The sequence below is a fragment of the Toxotes jaculatrix genome, chromosome 4 (genome assembly GCF_017976425.1).
Source record: "Toxotes jaculatrix isolate fToxJac2 chromosome 4, fToxJac2.pri, whole genome shotgun sequence".
NCBI classification, from domain to species: domain Eukaryota; kingdom Metazoa; phylum Chordata; class Actinopteri; family Toxotidae; genus Toxotes; species Toxotes jaculatrix.
Window position 1 is genome coordinate 10092275 of NC_054397.1, and position 25716 is coordinate 10117990.

The 25716-nt window shown below is 40.2% G+C and overlaps 2 protein-coding genes across 2 annotated transcripts in view; one reads left to right on the forward strand and one right to left on the reverse strand.

Annotated features, from left to right (window-relative positions):
• Nucleotides 1-21609, reverse strand: part of gstcd (glutathione S-transferase, C-terminal domain containing) — a 45265-nt gene extending 23656 nt beyond the window's left edge. The window contains exons 1-5 of the mRNA XM_041037251.1: nucleotides 21510-21609; nucleotides 20932-21365; nucleotides 20004-20462; nucleotides 18343-18612; nucleotides 14666-14759 (exon numbers count right to left, since the gene is read on the reverse strand). Of these exons, the coding sequence (XP_040893185.1) occupies nucleotides 14666-14759; nucleotides 18343-18612; nucleotides 20004-20462; nucleotides 20932-21348 (1240 nt within the window). The 5' untranslated portion in view covers nucleotides 21349-21365; nucleotides 21510-21609. The remainder of the gene's footprint in view (nucleotides 1-14665; nucleotides 14760-18342; nucleotides 18613-20003; nucleotides 20463-20931; nucleotides 21366-21509) is intronic.
• Nucleotides 21610-21845: 236 nt separating this feature from the next.
• ints12 (integrator complex subunit 12) lies at nucleotides 21846-25671 on the forward strand. The gene is made up of 7 exons (XM_041036487.1): nucleotides 21846-21970; nucleotides 22860-23023; nucleotides 23166-23327; nucleotides 23657-23838; nucleotides 23995-24154; nucleotides 24294-24437; nucleotides 25108-25671. Exons 2-7 carry the CDS (start codon nucleotides 22868-22870, stop codon nucleotides 25669-25671), a joined length of 1368 nt encoding a protein of 455 aa, XP_040892421.1. The 5' UTR covers nucleotides 21846-21970; nucleotides 22860-22867.
• The last annotated feature ends 45 nt before the right edge of the window (nucleotides 25672-25716 follow it).

Genomic DNA, 25716 nt, shown 5'->3' on the forward strand with positions numbered 1-25716 from the left:
ATGCAACCATGACTCCTGTTAAACTGCCGGGCATGAGAGAGCACGCTATATTTCCTTTATGTGACTGAAAGAGTGCAAAGGGCTGTGAACTGCACACATGGGTTCTGCAGGAGTAAAGTGACCACAGTAAAGAGTGTTTCTGACCACATAATAAACAAGTTGCATGGAGCTGAGTAACAAAGGTAAAATGGATTATCAGGTGTCTGAAAAATACTACAGGACTAACAACATGGCACATATTATGGCACTGGCTCAGAAAAAGAGGGAAAGTCTCAGCTCTTAAAATCCAGTCTTTCCCTTTAATGTTCCGCTTAAGCATTTCTAACTTTTCCACACAGTATCACCAATATATGTTGTACTTACTTGTTTAGACACGTCAGTAATGACATGATGATCGCTTTATGGCAGTTACAATAAGTGAGGTCATGGTTTATATGGCTGCGCCATTATACGTAATGGAAATATTCTAGATGTTTTGTTCATGTAAAACATTTGTCATTCAGCGAATTAAAACGCTAATTACACACAGCTAATTACACAATGGCTATAGCCTGTCAAAACATAGGCAAGATGTCCCTTTTAAGCAGAACATTTTCTCAATGCATTCTTTGAACAGCTTTAAAACAACACAGAATATGCCAAGCAATCCTCCCTAAGAAATACAACCTCTTTAAAGACAAGTCTTTCTTTGAGTTTTCTATCATCCCAGTGTAGTTTGTTGGTGTGCAAACGTGTACCCAATGCTAATAGAGATGTTAAAGTATAACCAGAGTGAGATCGAAAGGGAAAGCTGACAACTGCACAATAGGAGCCACTGCAACTTGCAGTGTCTTATGGAACTTTGAGGCATATGTACTGGGGCAGAAAAGCTTGCATTTGGCCGTATGTTTTTTTATGATGTAAATCTATGGTCCAAAGCATGAGGAAATTAACTTTGGTATATCTATCTATGGGGAGGAGAGAAGGGGTGAAATCTAAATTCAGAGTGCCTTTCTGGTAGTGTAAATATTCAGGGGAACAACACCGAAAGCTACAACACCACACAACATGACTGAAATTGTGCTGTGAGGTATTTAGAAAAGTTTGAGGATACACAGCCAAACACTGAGCAGCAACTAAATATAATCTTGTTGAGTCCGCTTGAAGTAGAAAAAGATATTCACAATAACTGAAAGCTTCAACTGTTCTCAAGTTGTCAGAGAAAAAAATAAAGTTTGCTTTCACAGCAGCAGTTACTGAAATTTTTGTATTTATGTATTTGCGTAAGACTGAGACTGTGATGACAAGAAAAATGAAAGGTAATGAAGACAAACACAAGAGGAAAAAACTTCTCACTGTGCATCCTTCAGCAGCTTTGGAATGTCTGTCAAAACATGACCAGACGTAGCTGTAGGCAAGAGGTCTGCATAATTATGGAACTCCCATGGTCCCTCTTACAGGTCGCAGCACATACCTAATTTGTCAGCACTGTTTTGTTTCAAAATGGGCACAGAAGCAAACGGAGACCTCAGTTTTGCTCTTCCTAATACATCCAATTACTAACTTTTCTGTTACACACAGAAAGAGCATCGCATCAACATATGCTAAACTCTTTCATTTTAACTGTACATCAACCATCACATGGGAAATCTGAACTTATGCTGGCAGGACTGAAATGTTTAATAACAAGACAGTCATAAGGTTCTTGGAATGAATGATGTAATTAGGTAATTACATGAGATAGTTTTCAGGTAAGGCACTTAATCAATTCATTTCAAAGTTTCCAATAACAAAGTTCTAATGGATGAATGTTTATTTGGGACTGAATTGAGTACTTTTTCTAAAGAAATTTATCTGGAGATCAATATCTGCTTATGAACCCAAGACAACACTACAAGTAAACAACTAAAGCCTCACAACTTATTATGTTTACTCATAAAAAGTTTGAAATGAGGTTCTTCTTTCCAGGAAACTTCAAGGGATTTTTTTAGGAAATGACATACCTGAAACATAAACAGTAACCCTGAAGACAATATGCTATGTATTGTAACATAGTGTCTGATTTGGAGAGACCTTCTCCAGCCTTTTTCGTTTCGGTTTGTTTCCCCTGTAAAAATAGTCAGAGCACTGTTTCAACCCTACACACGTTTATCAGCAACAGAACTTTCTTCCTCATCAAAGAGTATTTTTTATGACGAAAGTTTCTATTCTAGGAATATATATGCTTTACAACTGAAAACTATTTCTTGAAAATGTGTTCAAAGGATGGCCAAAGAGAGCCAAAGGCAACGCCATGGCAGGTTGAACAACTCATTTCTGATATTTTCATTTTATTTCAACATTTATCAAGTTTTATAATGTTGTATATTTTGGGTAATGATCACACTATAACATTTTCATATTGGTACATGTCTTGCAGACAGAGCAGTCTCGCTTCTTTTGGCTACCATTCACTGTGCAGGCTAAGTGTTGACTTGCAGTCTGCCTCCTGAGTGCTGTTCACTGCACTGTTTGAAGTGGGATGTGGCAAAACAACATCTACACTCCTCTGCTTTAAAACTTGGGGAATTTGGAATCGATTCATCCTGTCAGTGAATTTGTATTTCCATGGGCAGAAAAAAAAAACTGTTGTGGTTGTTCAGAGAGAATTAAAAAAAGACTGAACTGCACTGATCCTGCATTCACTACTCAGCTCAGGTAAGAAACAAATGACCTGGCGTAGCCCACAAGCTGACACATCAGTAAACCATGTCCATAAGGAGAAGACAAGATTTTGCTCAAAGTATAAATTTAACACAGACTTTACTTGGATTTTAATATGTCAACCTGTGATATAACAAAGGCAGAATTGCTCTACATACCAGCAAACAACAAAGCAAGACTGACTGCACATTACCTTAAATTTTAAGTACTTTCTTGATTTTACCCTGCTGTAAGACATCACTGAACACAGAGAACAGAAGATGAAGAAATTAATTCGTATCATGAGCTAAAGGACCATAAACAGAGGAATCATGGAAAATGGATATTTTATGGATATTTAGTGAGTTATTGAGGCTACTGTAAGTATTCCTCAATTTCAGTTTCCTATACTAAAAACTCAACATACTGTGTCTCCTCCAAAACTGTTGTCAGCGCACCCTAAAAATGGACCATGCGCTGTAGACGTGATAAAATTCCTGTCACACAGAGCCTCGCAGATGGAAAGTATAATTTGAAGAAGAAATTAAATGCAAAGAAAAACGGTAGATTTTATAAGTGAGGCACACCAGGTGTCTTGCAAATTTGCGGGTCTAAGCACTTGTGGAAGTAGATGGGCATTAAATGAACGAAATCACGACAGATCTACTTTTACCCCCTTGCCAAGAAGAAGAGTTTTACACCACTGACTTGACTCAAATGCAAAGAAAGGAAATGGTAAGTTGACACAGGATTATTAGGTTGCATGAGTGTACTGTAAGATTTTCATACACAACAGAGCAGACATCATTAATGTTTTATTTCTCACAGGCATTGCTGTAGTTAGAAGATATCAAAATGTTGAGTTTCTCCAACACTTTTCTAGGTTTTGTCTATAGAAAATACTTTAATAACTGCATGAACTGAATAAATATTTTCTGAAAATAAAGTCAACAAAATATTGCTCTTCCTGTTCTGTCTCCTGAAAAACTTCCCTCACAATTTCTCTCTCAAACTAAGCAGTTTGTTTTTATTCAGTGCACATTCTTCCCCTTCATCCCTTGCTCTCTTGTACTCTGCCGGAGCTGTCAAAGTCAGGGAGTAAGTGACACAACGCTGGCATCTGTGGAGGGCCGTGTCAACGTCTTTTGGCCTGCCACCTTTGTAAAATCTTCTAGCATGGCTTTCAGCCCTAGCCTTGCAGTGCTAAGTCAAGGATAAATAAAGGCTGGCTGGACTCCAGCCAGCTGGTGTCCCTGCTCCTCCTGGTTTTCTTATGAAATGCTGGGTTGCCAAAGCCAGGGCCCCTCTACTGAGAGAAATAAAGGGATTCTCTCCTCAACTCTGTGCATTAAGCTTATATTGTCACAGCAGAAGCAGTCTCCTAATGTTTGAGTGGAAAGTTTTCAACAAATACTCTTTCTTGACAGATTTCAGATCATTACCCCTTTAATGTTTTCTGAAATAGGCATTTTATTTTTGTGACAGAAAGTACATATTTAGTCTCAATATGCATCTATTTCCCTATTATATCTGCAAATGCCTTGGCAATGCACAAATACTCTTATTTAGGAAAGTGGGACAAGAATCAAGGGATGGAAGATTGGCCACAAACACTACACGAGCCCTTTGGATAATTAGAGCAGGATTTGAATGAATCATTATTCTGTCTCACTGAGCCACCTGCATACTAGAAAAACACTTCATACAAGCAATTGTTTCTTTCCAATTCTTGAAGGTCCCCCAAATCTGACTTTCTCTTATCACTTCTTCAATTTAAGCCAAAATAACTCACTTATATGACAAAAGAACAGATTTGTGGCAATAACACTATAAATGTGAATGTCTGCATTTTAACAGGCACATATGTACAACTCCACATGTAAAAGATATATAAGTAGAGGTAGAGCTATGGAAGCACCTGCAGTTTAGGTGATCTAGGTTTATTGTTCAATGCTCTGCATATGCGGAGACCGACAAAACACACACTAACTCACACCCACGCACAAATGACAACTCACCCCTATAGCAGCGTAAGCCAACACCATGTGGGTGTAAAAAACATAAGGGAAAACTCTGATAACAACAAGACAGACAGAAACAGAGTCGCACATGCCAAAGTCCATACACAACCTTCTTTTGAGCCAAATTAGATGTGGGCACTGGGGGAGGTCTCTCATACAAAAGAAGCACATCTCACAGTACCACACGGAAACCAAAAATGACAGACCATCTATTACAGTGGTCACCAGACACAGAACATAATAATAAGTCTTGCGCCTTTCTTTGAGCCAGTGCCGACAAAATTAGAGACTCCAGTAAGATCACTTTGCACAGGGATGGGAAGAACAAATACAAAAGTGAAGCACTTACTTTTGACAATGGCAAACTGCTGCAAATTTGTTGTCAGGGCTGTGTGAAAATAAATATTAAAATATTCCCTTCATGTCAAAGCAATGCTTACAGCCTGGGGTTGTTGTGGAAAGTGAAATAGGTAAGGGGTTAGAAATGTAATGACAATGCAAGGTGGGTAGGCAAAGTAGGAGGGAAAAAAACACAGAAAGAGACAACACGAATGGAGAAATAAAATAAAAAAACTCAAAACCAGGATGGTCTGGCCAGTGACACCTCAGAACAGAGTAAGTGACAACCAAGAATGGCTTGGTGACCACTGGACAGACATTTGACGGAACAAAATCTCACCTATACTAAGACTGACCCAATGAAACCTGACCAACCCATGCAAACGGCCTGATTATGAGTATAAGGTGCATTTGCAAAAAGAACCAACAGTGCCTTAAAATTCACCAGGCCAGAATGAAATGCTTAGAACAGGAGAACAAGATGCAGCTCAGCCCTGGCTGGGTCACCTGGGTGAGGGACTCTGATGTTGAGAGACTAGAAACACCTGAGGACCCCAGGTGTCATCACTGAGGATGCGTCCCAGAACATCCAGAAGATGTATCTTGCACACAAACAGAGAAACAAAGAGAAAAAAATGGAGGAAGAGATAAAAAAAAATTTTAAAAACAGGAAGAAAAATATAAGAGCAAAAATAAAAAACGCAAAATGAATTTTACTTATATAGACCTCTTCTGTGAAGTATCTATCTCCTGTAATTAACTGCAGTCTGTGAACATGTATTACATATCACGCCAAGCCCTAAATTGTGCAAATGAAACTGACAGATGTACTGAGCATCTTTTTACAGTAAGCATCATGTTACCGTTTTCAACTTTGAGTTGCTATAGTGGGTTACTGAATTGGTTCAAGACACTGTGGAACACGTTATTCACCAAATCAGGATGTAGCTTTCATTTATTTTCACTCTCTGCCTGAGGGTGAGGTGGACGAGCAAATCTGCATCTGTTCACCCCCATCTGCATCTTTCCACTGGCCTTCTGTGAATGCCTCTCTATATTACTTCACACTGTGGAATGCAACCGAACGTCAGCTTTTACTACATTTATGGAGTAAAAATGCGAAAATTTGAAGTTTGAAGTGAACTAAGATTTTTTTGAAGGATGTCCAAGTCCATCCAAGTTCACACATTTGCTACTTTTATCAGTGCAAACATTCTTATATAGATATTTTGTTTAATTTTTCAGTTTGGCATTATGTTTGTTTGTAATTTCTGGATGTAAAACAAGACATTTCAGTCTTTTCATCTAAGCGACACTATTACGTAGATTTTGCCTAGAAATTTAGGAGAAACTCATATGAGCTGCATCAAGTAGTATCAGTAGAAAAGCATACTGTCCCAGTCATAATGGCAATGGTTGCTCTCATTTAACTAAAAGTACAAATAATACCTATGACTGAAACATCTACCTACTATTCAGTGACAGTCACAAATACACACAACTTTTGAACACTGCACAATACATTTGATTGAGATAATAAAGTGTCATTGCAGAAATATATTACTGATCGATCATCCTTGGAAATGTAATCAAAAAGCTTTTTTTTTCCTTTTGTTCATCTTCGATCAGTGATGCTATGAATGTGTCTCCTGAGAGAAAAGAAAACAAAAACCCTAAAAACCTTTGCCACATCTGTATGATGGCAAAAAGTGTTTAATGACTAAAAGATAACAAGAAAGTTATTACTTTTAATCTGTTGTAGCCTTCAAATGTCATTTCTGCATTCCAATCATACAAGATTTTAATATACAAAGTGTGTTAAACTGTGCTCCAAAGGAAAGGCGTACGGAGAAACGATTTGGTTTTACATTCTGCTCAGGGCCGAAAACACTAATAAGTAATTAATTATGAGTCTAGTAAAATGGCAAAAGAAACACTATGCTGTCCAGAGCCCGCTGAAAGCTGGCTGGGGGTGAGGTAAATGGTGTCCTCGCTTCGTACCCACACCGCAATGCTTCACCAGAGATTACTGAACAAAACAAAACTAAGGAGACAAATGAATATTCATGATATGACATTTGCAAGGAGCTCATCATGAAGGCAGCCAGTGGCTCTGCATGTAAATGGGCACAACTCAAACATCACTGCAAATAATGAAACTCTGTGGTAACCCTCGAGGGAGTCTAGATGTGTTTGAACTTGAATTGTAGAAATAAAGTGCCAATTATCCCTCTAATTGGGAGTAACAAAGCTGGCTGCCTGTTGTGCTTGGTCCCATGTTTACTGCGTATCTTTAAATCTCCAATTTAAAGGCTCTAATGAGTTCAATTAATTGAGAATGAGAGGAGTGATTTGGGAGTCACAGCCTGCTGTTTGGACCTGTAAGCCCAAGGGAATGAGGTGTTAACCTAACGCTAGCACATAGTACAAACAGATATCCTCACCAACACTCATAACAATGTTTTTAAATCCCATCTATGTGTTTTTATATTAACCTACGCTCTCCGAAACTCTTTAATCTCTAGTTTTAATAATAGGCAATTTCCCTTTAATTACACATGCACTAACAGCAATAAGTACACTCATAAACTCACAAACTCATAAATACACACCTTCCCTTGAAGGCAAAAACTGTAACACACACTTTTAAACATGCAACTTTCAGCCATGCTAGCAAGTTGGTCTGTCACTTTGGTCCAGATTGAAATATCTCAACAACTATTGTATGTTTTTGCCTTTGGTATTAAATTTTGTAAAAAGTATTTGTTGTCTCCGGACAACGAGGCCTACAGACTTTTCATTTAGCACCATCAGCAGGTCAAAGTCATCTACTGGATGGATTTCCGCAACGCTTGATACAAACAGTCCTGTCTTGTCGTCTGATTCATGTGTGACGTGTGAAAGGAGTTCAAAGTTTGTCTGGCAAATTTGCCCTTGAGGAACTGCTGCAATTCCTATTAATCTTCCTTTGCAACTCTAAGATTTCCTGATCAAACACTGTACGAAACACTCTGAGGTGGAATATTTCATTCATTACAAGCATTTGGAATCGGGCAGTTGAAAGGTTTTTCAAAGGTGACAAGATCATTGAAGTTATATTAAGTGTTGGGAAACTGGGCAGACTTCAAGGATTGATATAAGAAGAATTTATTTGTGTGTACGCAGCAAATGTCTAAGGTGAAAATCAGCCTGCTGGTCTTTCATCTAGATTTCCCTTTTCATTTGTCTGAAAGAAGCCTCAGGACAGAAAGCACAAGTATTTTTGACAAGTATCTGACTACCAGACAGACTTTTTTGAAAAATCATCTTGCCCTATGCCTCAACTTTGTGCGTCACATTTTTTTTAAACTCACAGAAAACCCAAAAAACACTAATGCATTTGGAAGAAATGGAGAGAGAGAATCAGTCAACATTATCTCTAGACAAAGCTGATGTGTTAATGTGCAGGCCAGCGGTTAAACAGATCTGTGACTAAGCCTGCTGTGCGTCTCTCAGCAGTGCTCCATTCAGCCTGACAGCTGGACAGGAAAAAACAACCACGTACACAGACTCCAATTCAGTTTGATGACTGAAGTGCAGGCGCTAAGGTAAGAAAGGGACAATCTATTTGTGTTCAGTCAAAGCAAAATATTTCAATTAACCATATTTCTAGTTGGATGTTTTTAATGAATTCAGTGAGTTTAATTTAGACAGATGCCAAGTAAATTTAAAAAAACAAACAAACAAACAAAAAAAAAGACAAAACATATTAGCAATTGAAGTACAAATGCTTCCAGTGGGAGTACGAGAATGGCCTTATTTCAATTGATAATTACATTTTACTGTATCTTAAGAGAGCATAACCTTGGATTCAAAAAGATAAAAAATCTAATCTAATTCTTTAATTCACTACTGAATGTTCATGGGCATTCAGAAGAACAGTACTGATCTTTATATGCCCCCCAGGCATGTAGTAAATACACTACATAAATACAAAATGTTTAAGTTGAATACAACATAAAGTATTATAAGAATAAAACTTTAAAATCCAGGTTTTGGTAGTCAGAACATATTTATCTGGAATATTTATCTGGCATTTATCTGGTATAGCCTCTTAATGCTGAATTATGATCATCAGCTAAAACCGTCTACAGAGCTGAGAGGGCAGATCACATTATCACTTGATCCGTTATTAATAAATACAAGTATTGATTAGGGCATCTTTAAATCTGACAAGATGTCATATGACATGCCTGAATCCACAGAAATACACATATTGGAATCAGTATCCTGATGAGCCCCTCGTCCAATCTTTAAATCTGATCTCTTGTTGAAACAGCCTTAAATCACTATGAATGTATTTTGCCATATTATTTCTATAAATACCCTGCACAGATAACAATCAAATAAAACACCATGTGAACTGTTACACCAGGCATTAATGAACTCTGAAGGAAACAATTCTCAAAAAGAGGGAAAATGAAATCACCACCTTATGTTATATAAAGTTAACGATAAGGCTCTAGTGTAAAGTGCAGCTGAAGGAAATTGTACAGTGTCCTTAGGGCACCTAGTCAATACATCTACTCTAGGACAATTAAGAAAATGTAATGGAAAATTCATAAATCTGGACTTGAATCAAATCCAGCTAATTATCTTCATATAAGTTCAATAACAGTTATATGATACGCCTGAGAGGAAATCATGCCCATTACAGTCAAACTGATTTAACAGTAGATGAAACAGACACAACAATGATGCATCAGAACACATTTAACATCTCTAAGTCCAAGACACAGAAAAGCTTTTATAAACATAGGAGAAAAAGGTAAATACTCCCCTACGTAATAAAATATCTGTCTGTATCTGTTGCTTGATTGATATTCCATCTTTGATGCATCTTACAGACAGCTCCTCTAATTCCCAAACTAATTTGGTGAACATCTGAGCAGTATCTGGAAACTAAGCATGACAGATGTTTAACTACTCATTAGACCTGTGCACAGTGTGGAAAAAAACAAGCAAAGCACTGAAAAGCGTGGGCCATGACTTCTAGTGTGGCTAACATTTCTATTGGGATTTAAATTACAAAAAAGATGACGATGCAGGAGGAGGTCTGTGAAGGAGTAGGAAGTTCAAGCTCAGCTACAAACATTGCGGCGCAACTGTGTTTCATGCTGCCTCAGGATGCTGTGAAACCACTTAACACTGCACAGCCATCATATTGCTGAATAGCCATTACCGCAAGGATCAGCCTCATAAAAAGCTACCAGCAGCTGCCATGCTACTGGCTGGGCTTTATCATGATATACAGTAAACTGAGTATATACACAATATAGTAGAGAGAGCTTGATATCACATGACAACAATATAAATGCTGAAACTGCATATTAAGACTTTGTTAAATAAAGTCACTGTACATGTGCAGTCAGTTTGATAAATCCTAACTTCTTCTAAAGCAGAAGACATGTCTCTTAAAGGGGCTATAATAAATATTTGCATATGAACAGTGGACCACAAGGGGTGGTTTGTAATGATGAGCTTAGGATAAACTGAGATTTTTTTTTTGCATCTTTTGGCTCATTTATTGGGCTTTACAGCCCTTAACTTTACAGACCTTAACTTTGAGTCACCATCTCCTCACTCATCAACATCATCTGGGGCCACAGCAGGCAGCTGTTTACAGCGAAAAATCTTTACAGACCCACGGAGCACCAACTTCTGTGGCAACAGCAGACAGACAAAATTATCTACCAGTTGGTGAATATAGTGAAGGGGCTATAGACCTACATATTTCATTCAGGAGTTAGTGGAGACCAAAAGGGAGCTAAAGTAAAAGTAAGTGTTGGACTTGTATCCACCAAGTAGCCTGAAACACAACCCTACATAAATATTATTGTTATTCAGTATCTGCTGAATGTGTTAATAGGCAGCTAACAGGTTCCTAAAAGGTGATAATGTGTTGTGTTTCCAGCTTGTTCAGCTTCATGCTTTATGAAGAAACCAAGTCCAGAATGGAATGAAAAATGTTTTTGACTGTATAACATAACAATGTATAGCATGAAAGAACAGAGAACATGTTGCATATTTTCAAACATTTCTTTTTGAGAGATGCTCAGAGGGATTTACCTCTTGGATGGAAACAGAAACTCTCGCAGGATATGGAGTCAATTAACGATCAAACCCAGGTGACTGGTGCTCTGGCTTTCCGAGAGGTACTAGTTAGATTTTTGCCCCTTTAACAAGTTCCCAAGTCCAGTTACCACTCACAAGTATGCATGTGGATTTCTTGTTGGAATAATGAACCAATGACAGCTGTGATAATATTTCTAGGAATAGCTACAAGGTAATGTACGTTGTTCACCTTTTTTCTTGGCGTCACAGGTTCTAAAAAACCACCAAGAAAAAAAAAATCACACCAGAGAAGTGTGGACTTTGTGAAATCTCAATCACATCACTGCTGCAGCTGAAGCAGGAAGGCAGAGACAAATGGAGCCACTTTTCACTCCAGCGGTTCAACTTCTGTCATACTCTTGTAACCTAAGACAAAGACATGGAAACTCATTTCATCTCCTTGTACCAAAACAAGCCTGGAGCACCTAACAGCAGCATGTCTCAAGCATGACAACTATGCAGTTTTCTTCACCAGCCCTCCCTTTTTTTATGCCTCATTGTCTCGTTCACCCCTCTTCCCCTGCCTTGTTTTCTCCTGATAACCCCTGTCTCTCTTCATGCGGCCTCACCCCTATCTCAATCTTCCACTGTCACACACTCCATCATTCTAGCCTGCTTTATTCCCTACCCACTCTCCTCCCTCTATTAAGCGACGTGCTGGAGACCAGACATTGGCTGCTCTATACAATGGCCCTTGTATTCACATTGATGTTTACTTGTCTGCAGACAGCCCTCACCACATTTAGTGAAGCAGCCCTTTACACTAAAAAAAAACCCCTCACATTCACAGAGGTCCCTTTGTTCCTCTATACATTGTGCATACCTAAGCATCCACGCGTAGGATTTGTTACCATTTAATGCAAATTAGATGGGTGAATAGACTGGAGCAATATATAAAAGAAGAGAGGAAGAAGAAGAAATACCGTAAGTCGCAAAGAAATATAAGTGTCAGAATAGTGATATTGCTTTGGCTCTACACCATAATAATGCATTTCAAATTAAAACAACTACAAGATTAAATTGCTGACTTTCAGCTTTAAGAGGGCTTGGAGGTGTTCCCATCCATATTGGATATGGAAACTGTACCCTTTATTACTCTTTGGGGCGTATGGATAAAAAGAGCAAAAATTTGCACATGGTTCACTGGATGTGGAGGTAAACACTCAAAGCTGAACGTCAGCACCTTCACCTCTTGCTCACTGTTTCATTTTAAATCCAAAGCTCTGCCAAAACCATCCAAATACTTGCAGACTGAGCTGTTCATGCACTAACATGAAAAAGATAAGCCAATACAAATAAATAAGTACAGCTTTGAAAGATGTGTGTGTTATATTACTTTTTCAGGTATGGAAATATTTATGCATACGTAAGGGGAAAATGCCGCAATTTTCCCTGTAGTACTGTACGTGTAGGCGTGTGTGTGGCCATTTGTGTATACTGTAGGAGCAGATAGATGGGAAAGCCCACGCACTGGGGTTCAGGACAAATTGGCTGCCTTTCGTCTCTGGTCCTCTTTAACTACACAGCCCTGGAACGCAGGGGTTACCTACCTACCAACCAAATACTGCAGGAAGAGTTAACAACAGTGCCATTTATCATGCAGAGTGCTGACAAAAGTGGGACAGCTAAAATTTAGTCTCTCTCCTCGATTCTCACTCTCAGAATAGACACACTGACCTCATCAAGAGCACTTCTATTTAGATGTCAGTAGAGGATTCTCGGATAGAGACGGATGATTAGGTTGTACTGTGGACATATATTAATAGGCCACAAATGCCTGTCAAAGCTAGTACATTGCATTAACAGAGTAGGAGGACAGTGTCATGTTTTTCATTGTATTGGCTTTAATCCAGAACTTTGTACTAGAGATGAATCAGTGACTATCAGGTTAAAGTGGTGGCTTTCAGTTACACATACGCTACCACTTCCACTAACCCTATTTTTGTGTTCTTGTCCATACTGGGTAAACAGTGTTTATATTTGCATCCCTTTTTGTAAAGGTTTGCTCAGTTTTAGGATAATGCGGCAAGATAACGATCCCAAATGTACAGACAAGGTATCAAAACTGATATGTTTATGTTAATTTGTCCAATTTATTTCATGACTATATACTAAAAAAAGGCTACAGTCCCTTCACTGTTCATCTATTATAGACGTCAACACCCTCGAATTAAAAAAGTCTGAAAAAAAATCAGCAACCCAAAGCAATATAAACATCTGTAGTCCTTTTCTTGTATTTTATGGTATCCTATTTTTCTGAGTACATATGAAACTAGTGTGGGTTTTGTGTTCTTGTTTAGAGTAAAAGTTACAGTGCACTAACAAAATATACTACTGAAGTGGAAGCTAGGCTTGCACAAACACATGAGCCAAAAGAGGCCCATATATATCTTAATGATGAAATGTCTTTCTGGTTTCATTTTCCCATGTTCTCTGATAAGTGGAGGAAATAAGCAGTGAGAGTGAAGTTCTGCTTGTCACACTTGTCCTCATAAGTGAAAATGAAAGGACACAAGAAATGAATGCATAACAAAATGATGATGAGAAAAGGAAACATATATCTAAATATTCATATTATCTATATATGTGTCCTTATCAACTTCCTCCATTTTCCTATAATGATGACAACACTGATTTATTGCAGCGGCTCCAACACTTGCACACACACACCATTCAGCATCACAGACATCCCACTAATAAGAAGGAAAACAATGCAGGCAAGAGAAAGGAAGACAAAGAAACAGATATTTCTTCTCCCTGCTTCACCAGTGCCACCTGGGGCAGCAATCAACAACCCTTCCACTGCCTATTAGGTAGTGCTCTACAATCAGTATCCACTAAGGCATATGCACAAGTTCGACATTGCACATTAGTGGTTTGTGCCTCCTGTGTGTGCAGGGTTTCGTGTGTTTCTGTTGTGTGGAGTCTGTTTCTGTCACAAACCTATTTCACACTCTCACCCCAGAACATAAGGAGGATAGCACATCAAGATAAGCACTTCAAAATTCATTGTGGGGGCTCATGGGAAAACACATCCAGCTGAGGTTAAACAGAAAGCTCAGCCATGTGTCAGTAGCTAATATTTTCTTTTGGGGGATGGCAAGGTGTCATTGAAAATCGCCAGGCCACAGCAGTACGGGAAGGTTTTATGCAAATATTTATGCACATTCCTCACTCTTGCTTCCATATACAGTATCAATAGTATTTGTTTTGATTTTGGCCAAGTGGTGAAAGGAAGAAGGAGCAGGGAGTGATGTAGAGGCATACACATGAAGAGGTGGGGGAGGTAAAAAAACGATAAGAGGAGGAGGTATTGATGCAGGTAGAAAGAGGTGTATGTGGACGAAACAAAGAGCAAGATAACTAAAAAAAGACTTAAAACAAAATGAAAAAAAGCACAGCATGGAAAAGAGTGCAAGGGCACAGCGGCAAAAGGAAAATGGAGGAAGCAAATGGGAGAGGGGGGGCACAAGGCAGAGATTTGACTTCACCTTCAGTGGGGTTGATAGCTCCTGGTAAACTGTCCCACGGGAGGGTCCAGGCAGGGCAAGGATGAGGAGCGAAGACTGCCTCGATGCCATTTTCCTAAGGGAGGAACACACAAGCACACACAAATACACAGGTTACCATAGAAACCCCTCTACAGCCTTGAGGTTCTGTGGTCCAAATGGCTGTAATGAAGTGAATCAAAGAAAGCTGCTCTTGAACAAGCCCTTTGTTACCTTGCTCACACTGATCTGAGGCTATACCTGAGGAAAAACCACTGCTAGTGCACTTATTACTCTCTCAAGAGAGAACAAATGTTTCACCAGTACAGTACATACTCCTGCACATCCAATACACTTAAGAGAAAAACTGAAGAAACATAGAAAATTGAGCCAGACAAGGTAAAGCACTTTTTTTGTCTCCCTCTTTAATGATACGAGGGCAGGAACAATTACTAGGTACTTGAAGAGAGTCTATAAAGGCAGGGAAATGGTGATAGAGTTGTCACTGTTAGAAAATTCTTCTTAATTTTAAAACGCCTCTTGTTTTCTGACAGTTTCACGTTTGCCTTCGCATGAATGGCCTTCCCCAGTTAATTCAGATAATAGGTCTTACATAGCCAGTAACAAACATGAAGTGGTGCAGGGAAAATATCATTCACATTTTTCTTTACTTCCAAGGTGTAGTGGTATCTGACAATAACTCGATTCTTTGGTTGAAACTACACTAACGTGATGTCTTTGTGAAAATGATGGGTCTTTCTTTATTATTGCCTGAATGTATTATTTCATGATTACTGAACTTCAGCGGCATTGAAAAATTCTTACTCTGTATACCTCTCATTATAGTATATTGCCTAAGCCTAGTCACTGCATACAGTAGATCAAAATATTCTATGTTAATATTTTGTCAACTTCATTTACATAACCATTAATGTATAGGAGCACAAACACTGGAAACATTATACGAGATGATGCAATCCAACACAAGAGCACCACAAATTACAGCCTCAACATGACCATAGAGTTAAGACAGGTCCTTTTTTGACAGTGTCAAAAAAAAAAACTTAAAAGTCTTAAAGTTTCTCAAAGTAGAAAACTGCTCTGTTGAAATGTACTGCAATGGACCTGGAGGGGCTTCCTTTTTTTTAGTTCACTGGATGAAGGCAAGGGAGGTCTATTTCAGAAAGTAGACTGCGTAAAACTGGGCTTTTGGAAAAGCCAGAATTAATTTAATCTAAACAACAGATTCAGTTTTAAGCTCATCCACGAAGCCACAATGTGGCTCCAGCCGTGAACCACAATGACTGTTAGTGATTTAACTAAAAGTCTAATTCTACTGAAATACTCAATGTAGGTAAGCCAGTGAACTATATTAGCACATTTAAAACAGTCAAACTGTATGAAACTGATCAAAATCATTACTATACTATGACTTAAGACCATAGTAAAATGAAATATGGAATGCCAAGGAATAATTTTGAAAAAATCTTATTGTTTCAGTCTAACTGGTAACATCAGCTGCGCCCATGATAGAGAGTTAGAGCCTGAAAACAAGCTTGGGAGCAGGGGTTGAGATCAAGTTAATCTGCCACATTACAAATGTTAAAGGAGAAGCAGCAACAGTGTGTTCCAAAAGATCTGCATCATGTCTGTGTTGGTTGGGCCACATTTTCAAGGCATATGAGTCACATTCTAAATCTGCATTAAGGTGGACATTACCTGGTAAAAGGAAACTCGCAAGACAATAACAGATGAGCGGCAATAAATGGCCAAAACCTTATATTAAACTGTGTCAAGAGTAACTGAGTATACAACCTGTCATATACAATAGATGGTTGGCTTTAGGGCACCAATTTCCACAGGAACAGACACAGACATTTAGTAAACACAGGCCTTCCTGTTCCTCCAATAAAAAACCCAGGACCTATTTTTCTGTTATCTTAGATTAAGTTGTTGACTAATGTTAGCAATTGTAAGAGTAAGAGCAACCTTTACATCAAGTAGTGAGTAACAGAAGACAAATTTCATTCTTGCATTATGGTGTCAGGGCTACCCTTTTGTTTGCATTTAAGTCACAGGTTGTGCGTCTACACCTCATTGCACAGGCAGTTTGAGTGGCATGCATCGGTGTGCGTTAACTGAAGTGAGAAAGAGGCAGGGTTTATGAGCCATTTATATTGTTGATAGTGTAGCGGGATGAGCCTGATGCCTCTGGTTAGCAGCAGTGAAGGACTGCGTGTCACTATGTCAGACAACAGACCTCTCTGTCTCTATGTACTTGCCTTGGCAGACACACAGTCATGTATGAGGACGTATGAAAACACACATACACACACACATGCACAGACACCTTGGCCAAGACAACACAACAGCTGCACTGCAGACATGATGGTGGCGACACGCAGCCATCCTTATAATCCCTCTAGGCAAAAGAAGAATGGTGGCCATTGTGCGTGCGTCTGTGTGTGTACATACATTCCTCTCAGTTTTAATGTCTGATTTCAACCTGCCATGAAAACTGTCATTTGAGAACATCTGTGCCCAACTAAATTTCATCCGGCAACATGGCACATTTAGGACACATCCCATCCTGACCACCCAGCTCACTCAGCCTCATTCAAACTCTCCAAACACTCTTTCACTGTTTTTTCCCTTTGCTCTCGTCCCATTGCCTAATATCTCATTGTTACAGACACTTGGCCAGCAGGAAATCGCAGAAATATCTTTGCTGAAAGAGCAGAGCAACAAGGCCAAGAGAACAGTCTGAAGGCTCAGTAGTGAGAGGTTAGTCAGAGCAGAGAAAACAGTCTCCTTTTAAACAGCTGGCCTTGTTTGCCTCCTGCTCAAAAAGCTAGTCCAAAAAAAACCTGCAATATTTGCTGTGCTTTGGAGCTAAAAAAGCTTTCAATATGTGTGACTGCGTGTGTGTCTTGCCAATGCTTGCTGAGGTAACTACATTTTAAGCATGTGGACACATTATGTTAGTATTGTGTGCTGTCTTGTCTCTTTGCACTAAGGTTTTCAGCCCTTACAAAAAACCACTTAGTCTTGCTATAAAACATTGTTTTGTTTTGGGCTGGATTCATTGTTTTAATTGCACCTGAAATGAGGATAAGCTGAATGTGCACGGTCTGCACTACTGCAAGCGGCAAAAGGATCCACTGAGAATAAACTGAGCATTTTAAAATGTACTGGGGGCAGCAAAATACTATTCTTATAAACAGATTCTGTTTTTGCTTTTGTTTTTGTTTTTTTAAGAAAGGTCACTTTTTTTGTTAGTTTGCCTTGACTGATAAATATATTGTCATACAAACAACCTCTACGAGAAGAAAATCATGTATACAGATAAGCATCCTAAAACCCCACTTAAAATGTTAATCTTGTGACTGGTAGAAAGATGAAAATTTCAACAATTAAGAAAGTCTGCCAGAAGCCAAAACATTAACTTAGAGCTACACTCCTGGAGGCACTATCAGCAGAAAATGGAGGCATGAAATTATAGGGATAATAGTTAACAACCAGTTGGAGCCTCCACTCCATCTATCTGTGCTGTGAAGGGACAATGGGAAATAGCTTCTTAAATTTACAGTTTGTGTATGTGTGTACTAAAGCAAATATGTTTGGAGAACACAGACTGGTAAAGCATGATGGGAAATAAGTAAGGAAATGTAATACTTTACTTTAAGTTTAGTCATTGTCGGCCTGGGGCCACCAACAAAAGGCAGCTGTGTGGTCATCTCCTGGATTTCTTCCTGCTCCTTTAGGCTAGTTGGGTTGTCTTCTGCTAAAGGCCCTGGGAGTCTGGACGTGGGAACCTGAAGGACGGAAAGAACCATCCCACAAGCCTTGGCTGCCCAAATGACGCCAGGTACCTCCTGAACACGGCTGTACCAACGCAGAAGGTGGGGGAGCCTATGTAGAGTGCTCGCAGAATGGGCTTGGAGGGAACACTATCAAATGGAAAAAAGAGGAAAGAAAGAGGAAAAAAACAAGTAGATATTGATTAAGTGACTCATCCGACGTGTCATCTCCAGTGTGGAGACATGTCAGGTTACACTAGAATTCACTCATTACACTGGTGGACAGACGCACACACAAGGGACAGGCAGGAAAAACATCACAACAGTGTTGGCAGGTGGGGCGGGTAAGGACACAAACAGAGACATGATCAGAGAAGCACTGTGTGTGACTGTGTGGAAGACAGAGAAAAGAGAGAGGGGCACAGACAGCCCAGGAGAAGGGGCACTCTGCAGTACGACAAGTGGGTGGAGTGGAAAGGATCCGTTGTGGCTGCATGTGTCGTGGACAGTGATGGCCGTTAAGAGGAGACACGCTAGGCTGAGTGTGAAACTGGAAACCACTGGAGCACAGCTGACTACTAAAAGCCTCATTGTGAGAACTTCAGTTCATTCCCACAGTCGAGGAATAGCTGGGAGACAGATGAAGGGTGAAATGGAGGTTGAGATCCACTTCACTGCCTGACAGTGCAGCATTCCTGATCAATAACAATATACCACTGAACTAAACAGCCATGGCACTCTGTGGTGTCTGCTGTAGCGATATTAATTGCTGCTACCAACTTTACTTGTAAAATATGTAATCACTATGTATGATGAATATTCAGAAAACGTTTGTGAGATTTGAAGCCCTGCAGAAAAAGTTTCAGAAGTAAAGAGTTTTAAGGTCAACATAACAACCCACCAGTTCCTGATCTGTTGCAGAGAGAAGTGCGTTCCCAAAGTAAAGTCAATGAAATTCATTTCAACTTGCGGCATTTGAATAGAAACTCTCCCATACACTGTTATCACTCTTTGCCAGGTGGCTCTAGACCACCTTTGAGAGCAAAACCTGTGCCAAGTCTGATGCAGTGAGTCTTCTTAACTCAAGTTTCTGCCTGGGTGGATCTGAAAGGAGCTGGATGTACTGTCTGCTCACCCTGACCACAGTGTCAAAACCAAAAGTCACGCATAATTTGACAAGTCATCATAATAAAGGCATTAAAAAGCCAGTAAATACATGTAATGGGGTTTCTGTAGCCTGAATGGCACCATCTATTTGGTGACATCAAACCTGAGTCACTTGTGCTACTGTTTATGTTGAGACACAGCCTTAAAGGGATACACTTGATTGCTCATTACATAATAATGGGAAATTTGCTCACAGTAAATGTAAAGATCATAGTGAAACAATAAAAACACAGGGCTTATGCCCTAAATTAAATGAGCATTTGACGTGTATTCATGGATCCAAATTATGCAGTGGTAAGAGCAGGGTCCTTAGCCACAAGGTTTCATTACTGAAAACATTCTCAAACCAAAATCATTAATTTCAGGTTCCTCACCAGGTACTGATAGATGCATGGCAGAAGCACCACGTCAGTCAGAGTGAAGTACAGTCCTTCAGCAAACACGTGCTCCAGTGGAGGGAGATCTGTGGTCTTCACTTTCCTGATCTCAGAGTTCTCTCTAGTGGTCAAAGCTGGAACTGAAGCCACAGACAGCTTGGCCAAAGCAGCCCTGAGCTCAAGTCCGTCACAGACCTGAGAAGATCGTCCAGTTTTGGACTGAGCGTTCACATCCCTTTGGCGTTCAGGAGACTCATTCTTTTCATTCTGCCTCTGCTCTTGGAGTTTCTGCCTACGTATTTTGTCATCATTGTGGACTTTGACAGGCTCTGCTAGCCTTTGCTCTAGGGTGAGGATGGAGAGAGGCAGCTGCTGATATTGATTTGTGGGATTTTGGAGGTGTTCTTCTACAGCAGAGGGGATGCCAATTTCACACAGTCTGGTCCACTTACTCACCTGAGAGTGACAGAAGGAGAAGAGAAAAAGATTTTAAAATATTTTTGAGGTCAAATACAGCAGTGTCTTTACACTGAAAGACACTGGTTACCTGTCTATTGCCTGAAATGTTTTACTGATGTCTCTCTAAGCCGCTGACACTGTGATTAATGCTTGGTTAACATGAAAAGAAAAGAAAAAAAAATCAGCAGGCACACAGTGGAGAAACATGTTTCTTCGTATATTTAGTTCATTGTAAATCCTTATGTATACAATCTGTTAACATCTGTACACACTGAGAGGCTGAGTCAGAACTCTCAGCAACACCTGTGACTTTGATAAAAGCTTGATATTACATATGGTGCAAACTTTTGACCCATAAGCTGCCCTCCTGTCCTTATGACTGATGCTACATGCCAGTGAAAATCATCCAGACACATTCTATTTGTTTTGCGTGCATTGGTAATTTGTTTCCCTGTTTTTCACTTACCTCAGCACAGGCCTTCAGACATGTCTTCTTGAAGCCCAGCAGTGCCAGCACATCATTCCTAGAAGAGTCGGCCTCTAAGGTCTTGTTGATGATGTGCCTCAGGACCACTGCCAATCCAGCCCTGCAAAGCCGTCCAGTCTCATCCAAAACAGCAGGGAGACGGCAGCCTTTCACCAACTGGGGCACATCCTCCTGCTGAATGTCAGACACATTAAGAGACTCCGGTAGCTGACTCCTCAGTGACTGGGTGCTGCCAGGTTTGGCGGAGACCAGAAAAACTTTGAAAGACTTGCACTCGCAGTACGACAGGAGAAAAAGGGCGATGGAGCTATGCAGCGGAAGACGCGGCTCCTCATTTAGGGAACAGACTCCTAAATAGAGGGAGGGATACTGCTGCTTTTCGTCCGTGTGCTTCATTGTGAGTAACGTTACAGCTGTGGAGTAACAACAGAGGGAGGTTAACAAGTAATTAGCTTTGGGTAGGTTGTCGAGTGTCTTTTAAAGGATGGCAGCTAAGACCTGCGAGCTAAAGTAGCATTTTGGATCCGGCACTTAAAATGACATTAATAAATACTCACAGAAGCTTTAGAAACGCGCACACATACACCGGCAATTTAAATAAAACCACGTTGTTATGGTACACGCTTCCTAGAGGCTGGCTGTGCTGCTTCTTCTTTCCCTGTGCTACAGCTAAGATAGCTCAACAGCACCATCAGCTGTCTGCTGCCGGAAAGTGAAAAATCAATACTAATAGTAATATGGTGCACGTTAAAATTCTATATTAATTACACAAATACATATACGCATAATTGAAGTTTAAATACAGTAATTTCTGTAAGATTCTTGAATAAAATCTATTTCTACACAGGGTTCCGCGCGGGTAGATTCCGGGCATATTTAACGGTTGCACAGGTTGTAAAACGGAGGTCCGTCCCGGCTGTGTGCTTCTTTGGAAGGAAGTGTCGCTCAACGGTCATTTGTTCACCAAAACGAAAATACCGGCGTACGGGAGAGGCTTTTACCAGAAGCAGAGTGTGAGGTAATGTAACCAAACTTGGTTTTTTATAACTGACAGGTGAGGGAGAAGGTAACTTTAGCCACCGGTTCCGCTGTTACAATGCTCTGTGCGTCCGGACTAACAACGTTACAGAGCAGCCAAATTAAGTCAGTTTAACTGACAGAATCGGGCGAACAATGACGTATGGGCCACAACCAAGAGAGCTAACCTACCTATGATAATAATGTAAAATTCCCATTTAAGAAATAATTATAACAGCTGAAGTGAAACCACTGTACAGGACATATGTGTAAAAGAAACATCAGCGTTAACACTCCTGGTCGACTAGCGTGTCTTTCGCCCCACTCAGAGGTTTTACTTTGGCCTATTTTGTGTCCTTTAACTTTATTTTCTGTTCATATGTCATCTAATGTAAGTATTGTGGTCATCAGTGCAAATGTCTCAGATATAGAGACACTGATTATATGCGAGTCAATGTGGGGCCGGGCTTCTCAGAAGAGAAACAGAGAGGCAGTTACCACTGAATATTTCAGTCCTCCTAAATCTTTCATGTGGAGAAAAAATGTGTTTCTTTAATATTAACAGCCCAAAGTAATACTGAATGTGAGAATGGACAAGACCTCGTACTAAGTAACTAAGTGACTCCAGCTAGGCTGCAGATGCAAGAAAGCTTTTGTTTACACTGTGTTACAGTGATGTATTGACTGTAGCAAAGGTCTGTACAAGATAAAGGCCTTGCAAAGACATTTTGTTCTCAGAATCAGTGAAGAGTTTCCTTGTATTATGCCAGCATTTAATCTTCAAGGTCTCATGTCAGTCCAAATTAACACCTCAATTTCTATACAACAGCTAGATCTTGTGTTTTGTTTTGTCTTTTAATTTTAACAAAAAATTGTTTTATGATTTCCAGTTCAAGCCATGGCTGGACCTGTTAGTCTGGAGTTGGATCCCATCTTCCTAAAGGGACTGAGTTACCTGCATTCCAAGAGTAAAGACTCAGCTGAGAAACTCAAAGCTTTACTAGATGAGTCCCTTGCAAGAGGTAGTGACTCATCTTACCGTTCATCACAAAAAGTAAGGATTTCATCTCATATTTATGTTGATACTGTCTTAATTTACACTGTGCCTTATTATTGGGGTTTTTTTTCAGTTTAATTGGCATGTAATTTATACAACTAAATGCTAAGTACTCTCTATTATCATTATCTGTCTTCAGGATATAGAGGTGTCCAAGGGGTCTGTGTCAAAACTGAGCTTAAGTAAACAGGACTCCAAGTCCTCTTCAAGCTCCTCATCTTCCAGCAGCAGCAGCAGTGGCAGTAGCAAATCCAGCTCGGAAAAAAGCAAGAAAGAGGGAGAGAAGAGGCCCTCAGAGAAGGTACTGGACAAGTTTTGTATCTTTTTAATCATAATAAAATTAGTCTCGTGCTCTGATAGATCCGAAAGCATTTGCATTTTTGCTATAATCTTACATTCAAAGGTGTACCAAATGTCAAATACCATCCAACAGGAGAAAATAGACCTTCCAAAATAAATTCAAAACCACACAAAAATATGTCAGTCTCTCAGGCTGCCTTGACCACTGCTTTGCATTTCTTTGTCAACTATGATCCGATCTTGTTTGCATACCTGTGACCATGCGATATGATTATTTGATGTCAGTGTGCACTCTCTAAACTTACCTCTGTCTCTCTTACTGACAAACAGGTTAGGGTTGACATGGGTGAGGTGGACCCTCCGAAGAAGCCTCGTTTGGAGAAACAGGAGAATCGTTCTTCTCCGATTACCGTTCAGACGAGCAAAGATCTCCTGCCAAACATAAACGACTACGATGAGACCAACGCTGATGACTTTGCCATGGAAATGGGCTTGGCTTGTGTGGTTTGCAGGTACATGTTAATTATTAGTAAATAAAGTGAGCTTCAGGTTATCAGTACATATTCCTGTGAAGTTATTAATACTTCTGCAAGCCTAGAAAGTTAAACTTGGTGACTAATTTAACGTGTTGAATTCACATACTTTTTGTCTCTGTCTTTTTACCCAAGACAAATGACAGTCACAATGGGAAACCAGTTGGTGGAGTGCCAAGAGTGCCATAATCTGTACCACCAGGACTGTCACAAGCCCCAGGTGACAGACAAAGAAGTCAATGATCCACGGCTTGTGTGGTATTGTGCCCGCTGCACCAGGCAAATGAAACGCATGGTGAGGAAATGAATTATGTTTCATTATTAACTTAGTAATTATTTGTAACACATCACCGCTGACCAGGTGACTGATGATCACATAGTCATGTTACTAGGACTTGTTGTTTCTGTTTAAAACAACTTTGTTTGTCCACTAGGCCCAGAAACCTCCACAGAAGCCATCCCCTGCATCTGCGTCATCAGCGCCTGTTGTAAAAGACACACTGGTGAAAAAGACAGAGCTGAAATCCAAACCTGACACAGCCAGCACCTTCCAAGCCTTCAAAAGAACAGAAGTGAAGGTAAGTGTTAACTAATTATAGCTGTCGCACTATATGAAACTTTAAAAGCATTTAAGATGGTATTGAAGCCATGTCATGTGTAGTAAGGTGAACAAGCGTTTTGTCTACCTGTGTAATAATCATTCGCTGTACCTCACATGCTCTTGTGGCACCCTCAAGTCAAGCAAAAAAAGAGGATTCTGCGTCTTTATTACTGGTAGCAAGTGAAAGAAGAGCAACAGCTGGCAGTGTGCAACACTGCTCTAAAAGACAGACCACAGAAAACTCAGACCACTGACCTCTGCTGCTGTATCATTTCTCCAGAGGGAATGGGTTTAGAACTTAGAAGTACTTTTACTTATTGGAGGTCGCCATAAAGTTATTTTCAAAGCAAACACTTTGCCTTTCGTCAGTAATTTGATTATGTTATTACCAGCCGCATTGGGAAAGAGAGTTTTGTCTTTCAGTAAAAGTATTGCTCAAGTAAACAAGTTGAGGCACTGGTCTAGCTTGCAGGCAACTCTACTGATTGACGCATCTTGATAAATATGTATTTGCTCCACTACACAGTGATCTGAAGATATGTTTATATTGGTTTTCGAAGTAGAAGAATTGGTGTCTTCTTCATTACAATATCTGTTGAATTTGTGTGACTGTGATAATTGAAGTGACTGTTTTTCATTTTGTGCAGGCATCCACAACATCAGCCAATCCCACCAGTAGCAACTCCTCCTCCTCCGGCAGTGGTCTTACAGGCTGGGCTGCTTTTGGCGCCAAGACAAATCCCTCTGTTCCTCCCAGCTCCAAACTGGGTTCCTCAGGCCCAAGTGGGAGCAACAAGACCCTGACAACGCCTTCTGGCCAGAAACCTGTAGGGCTGTCCGGGCTAGCTGGAGCCAAGTCAGGACTTGGGAGTGCAAAGGTATCTGCAGGGGGCAATGGGAACGGCTCCAGTCAAGTGCCTCTGAAACCTCCTCCACCCCTGACTCTGGGTAAGCAGCCACTGAACCGTTCTTCAAGTGGCGAAAACCAAGGGAAAGGCTCTGCTTCATCAGGGGCGGGCTCCCCGAGCAGCTCTCAGGCAAGTTCAGGAGGGAACGGAGGCAATAATGGAGGAGGTAACGGGAACAATGGGAATGGGTCAAAGGCTGCACCAGGCGACAAAGCACCGACATCTCAAGAGTCTCAGCTTAACGCCATGAAACGGTTACAACTGGTGAAGAAGAAAGCGGCGCAGAAGAAACTGAAGAAATGAGTAGAGACTGAGAAAAACGAAGAGGAGGACGAGATCTGAGGGAGT

Excerpts from the sequence above, each read along its gene's own strand:
- ints12 (XM_041036487.1), top strand. The coding sequence starts at position 22,868 with ATGGCTGGACCTGTTAGTCTGGAGTTGGATCCCATCTTCCTAAAGGGA. Across the intron at positions 23,024-23,165 it reads CTTACCGTTCATCACAAAAA|GATATAGAGGTGTCCAAGGG; the intron begins GTAAGGATTTCA and ends ATCTGTCTTCAG. Across the intron at positions 23,839-23,994 it reads TTGGCTTGTGTGGTTTGCAG|ACAAATGACAGTCACAATGG; the intron begins GTACATGTTAAT and ends TTTTTACCCAAG.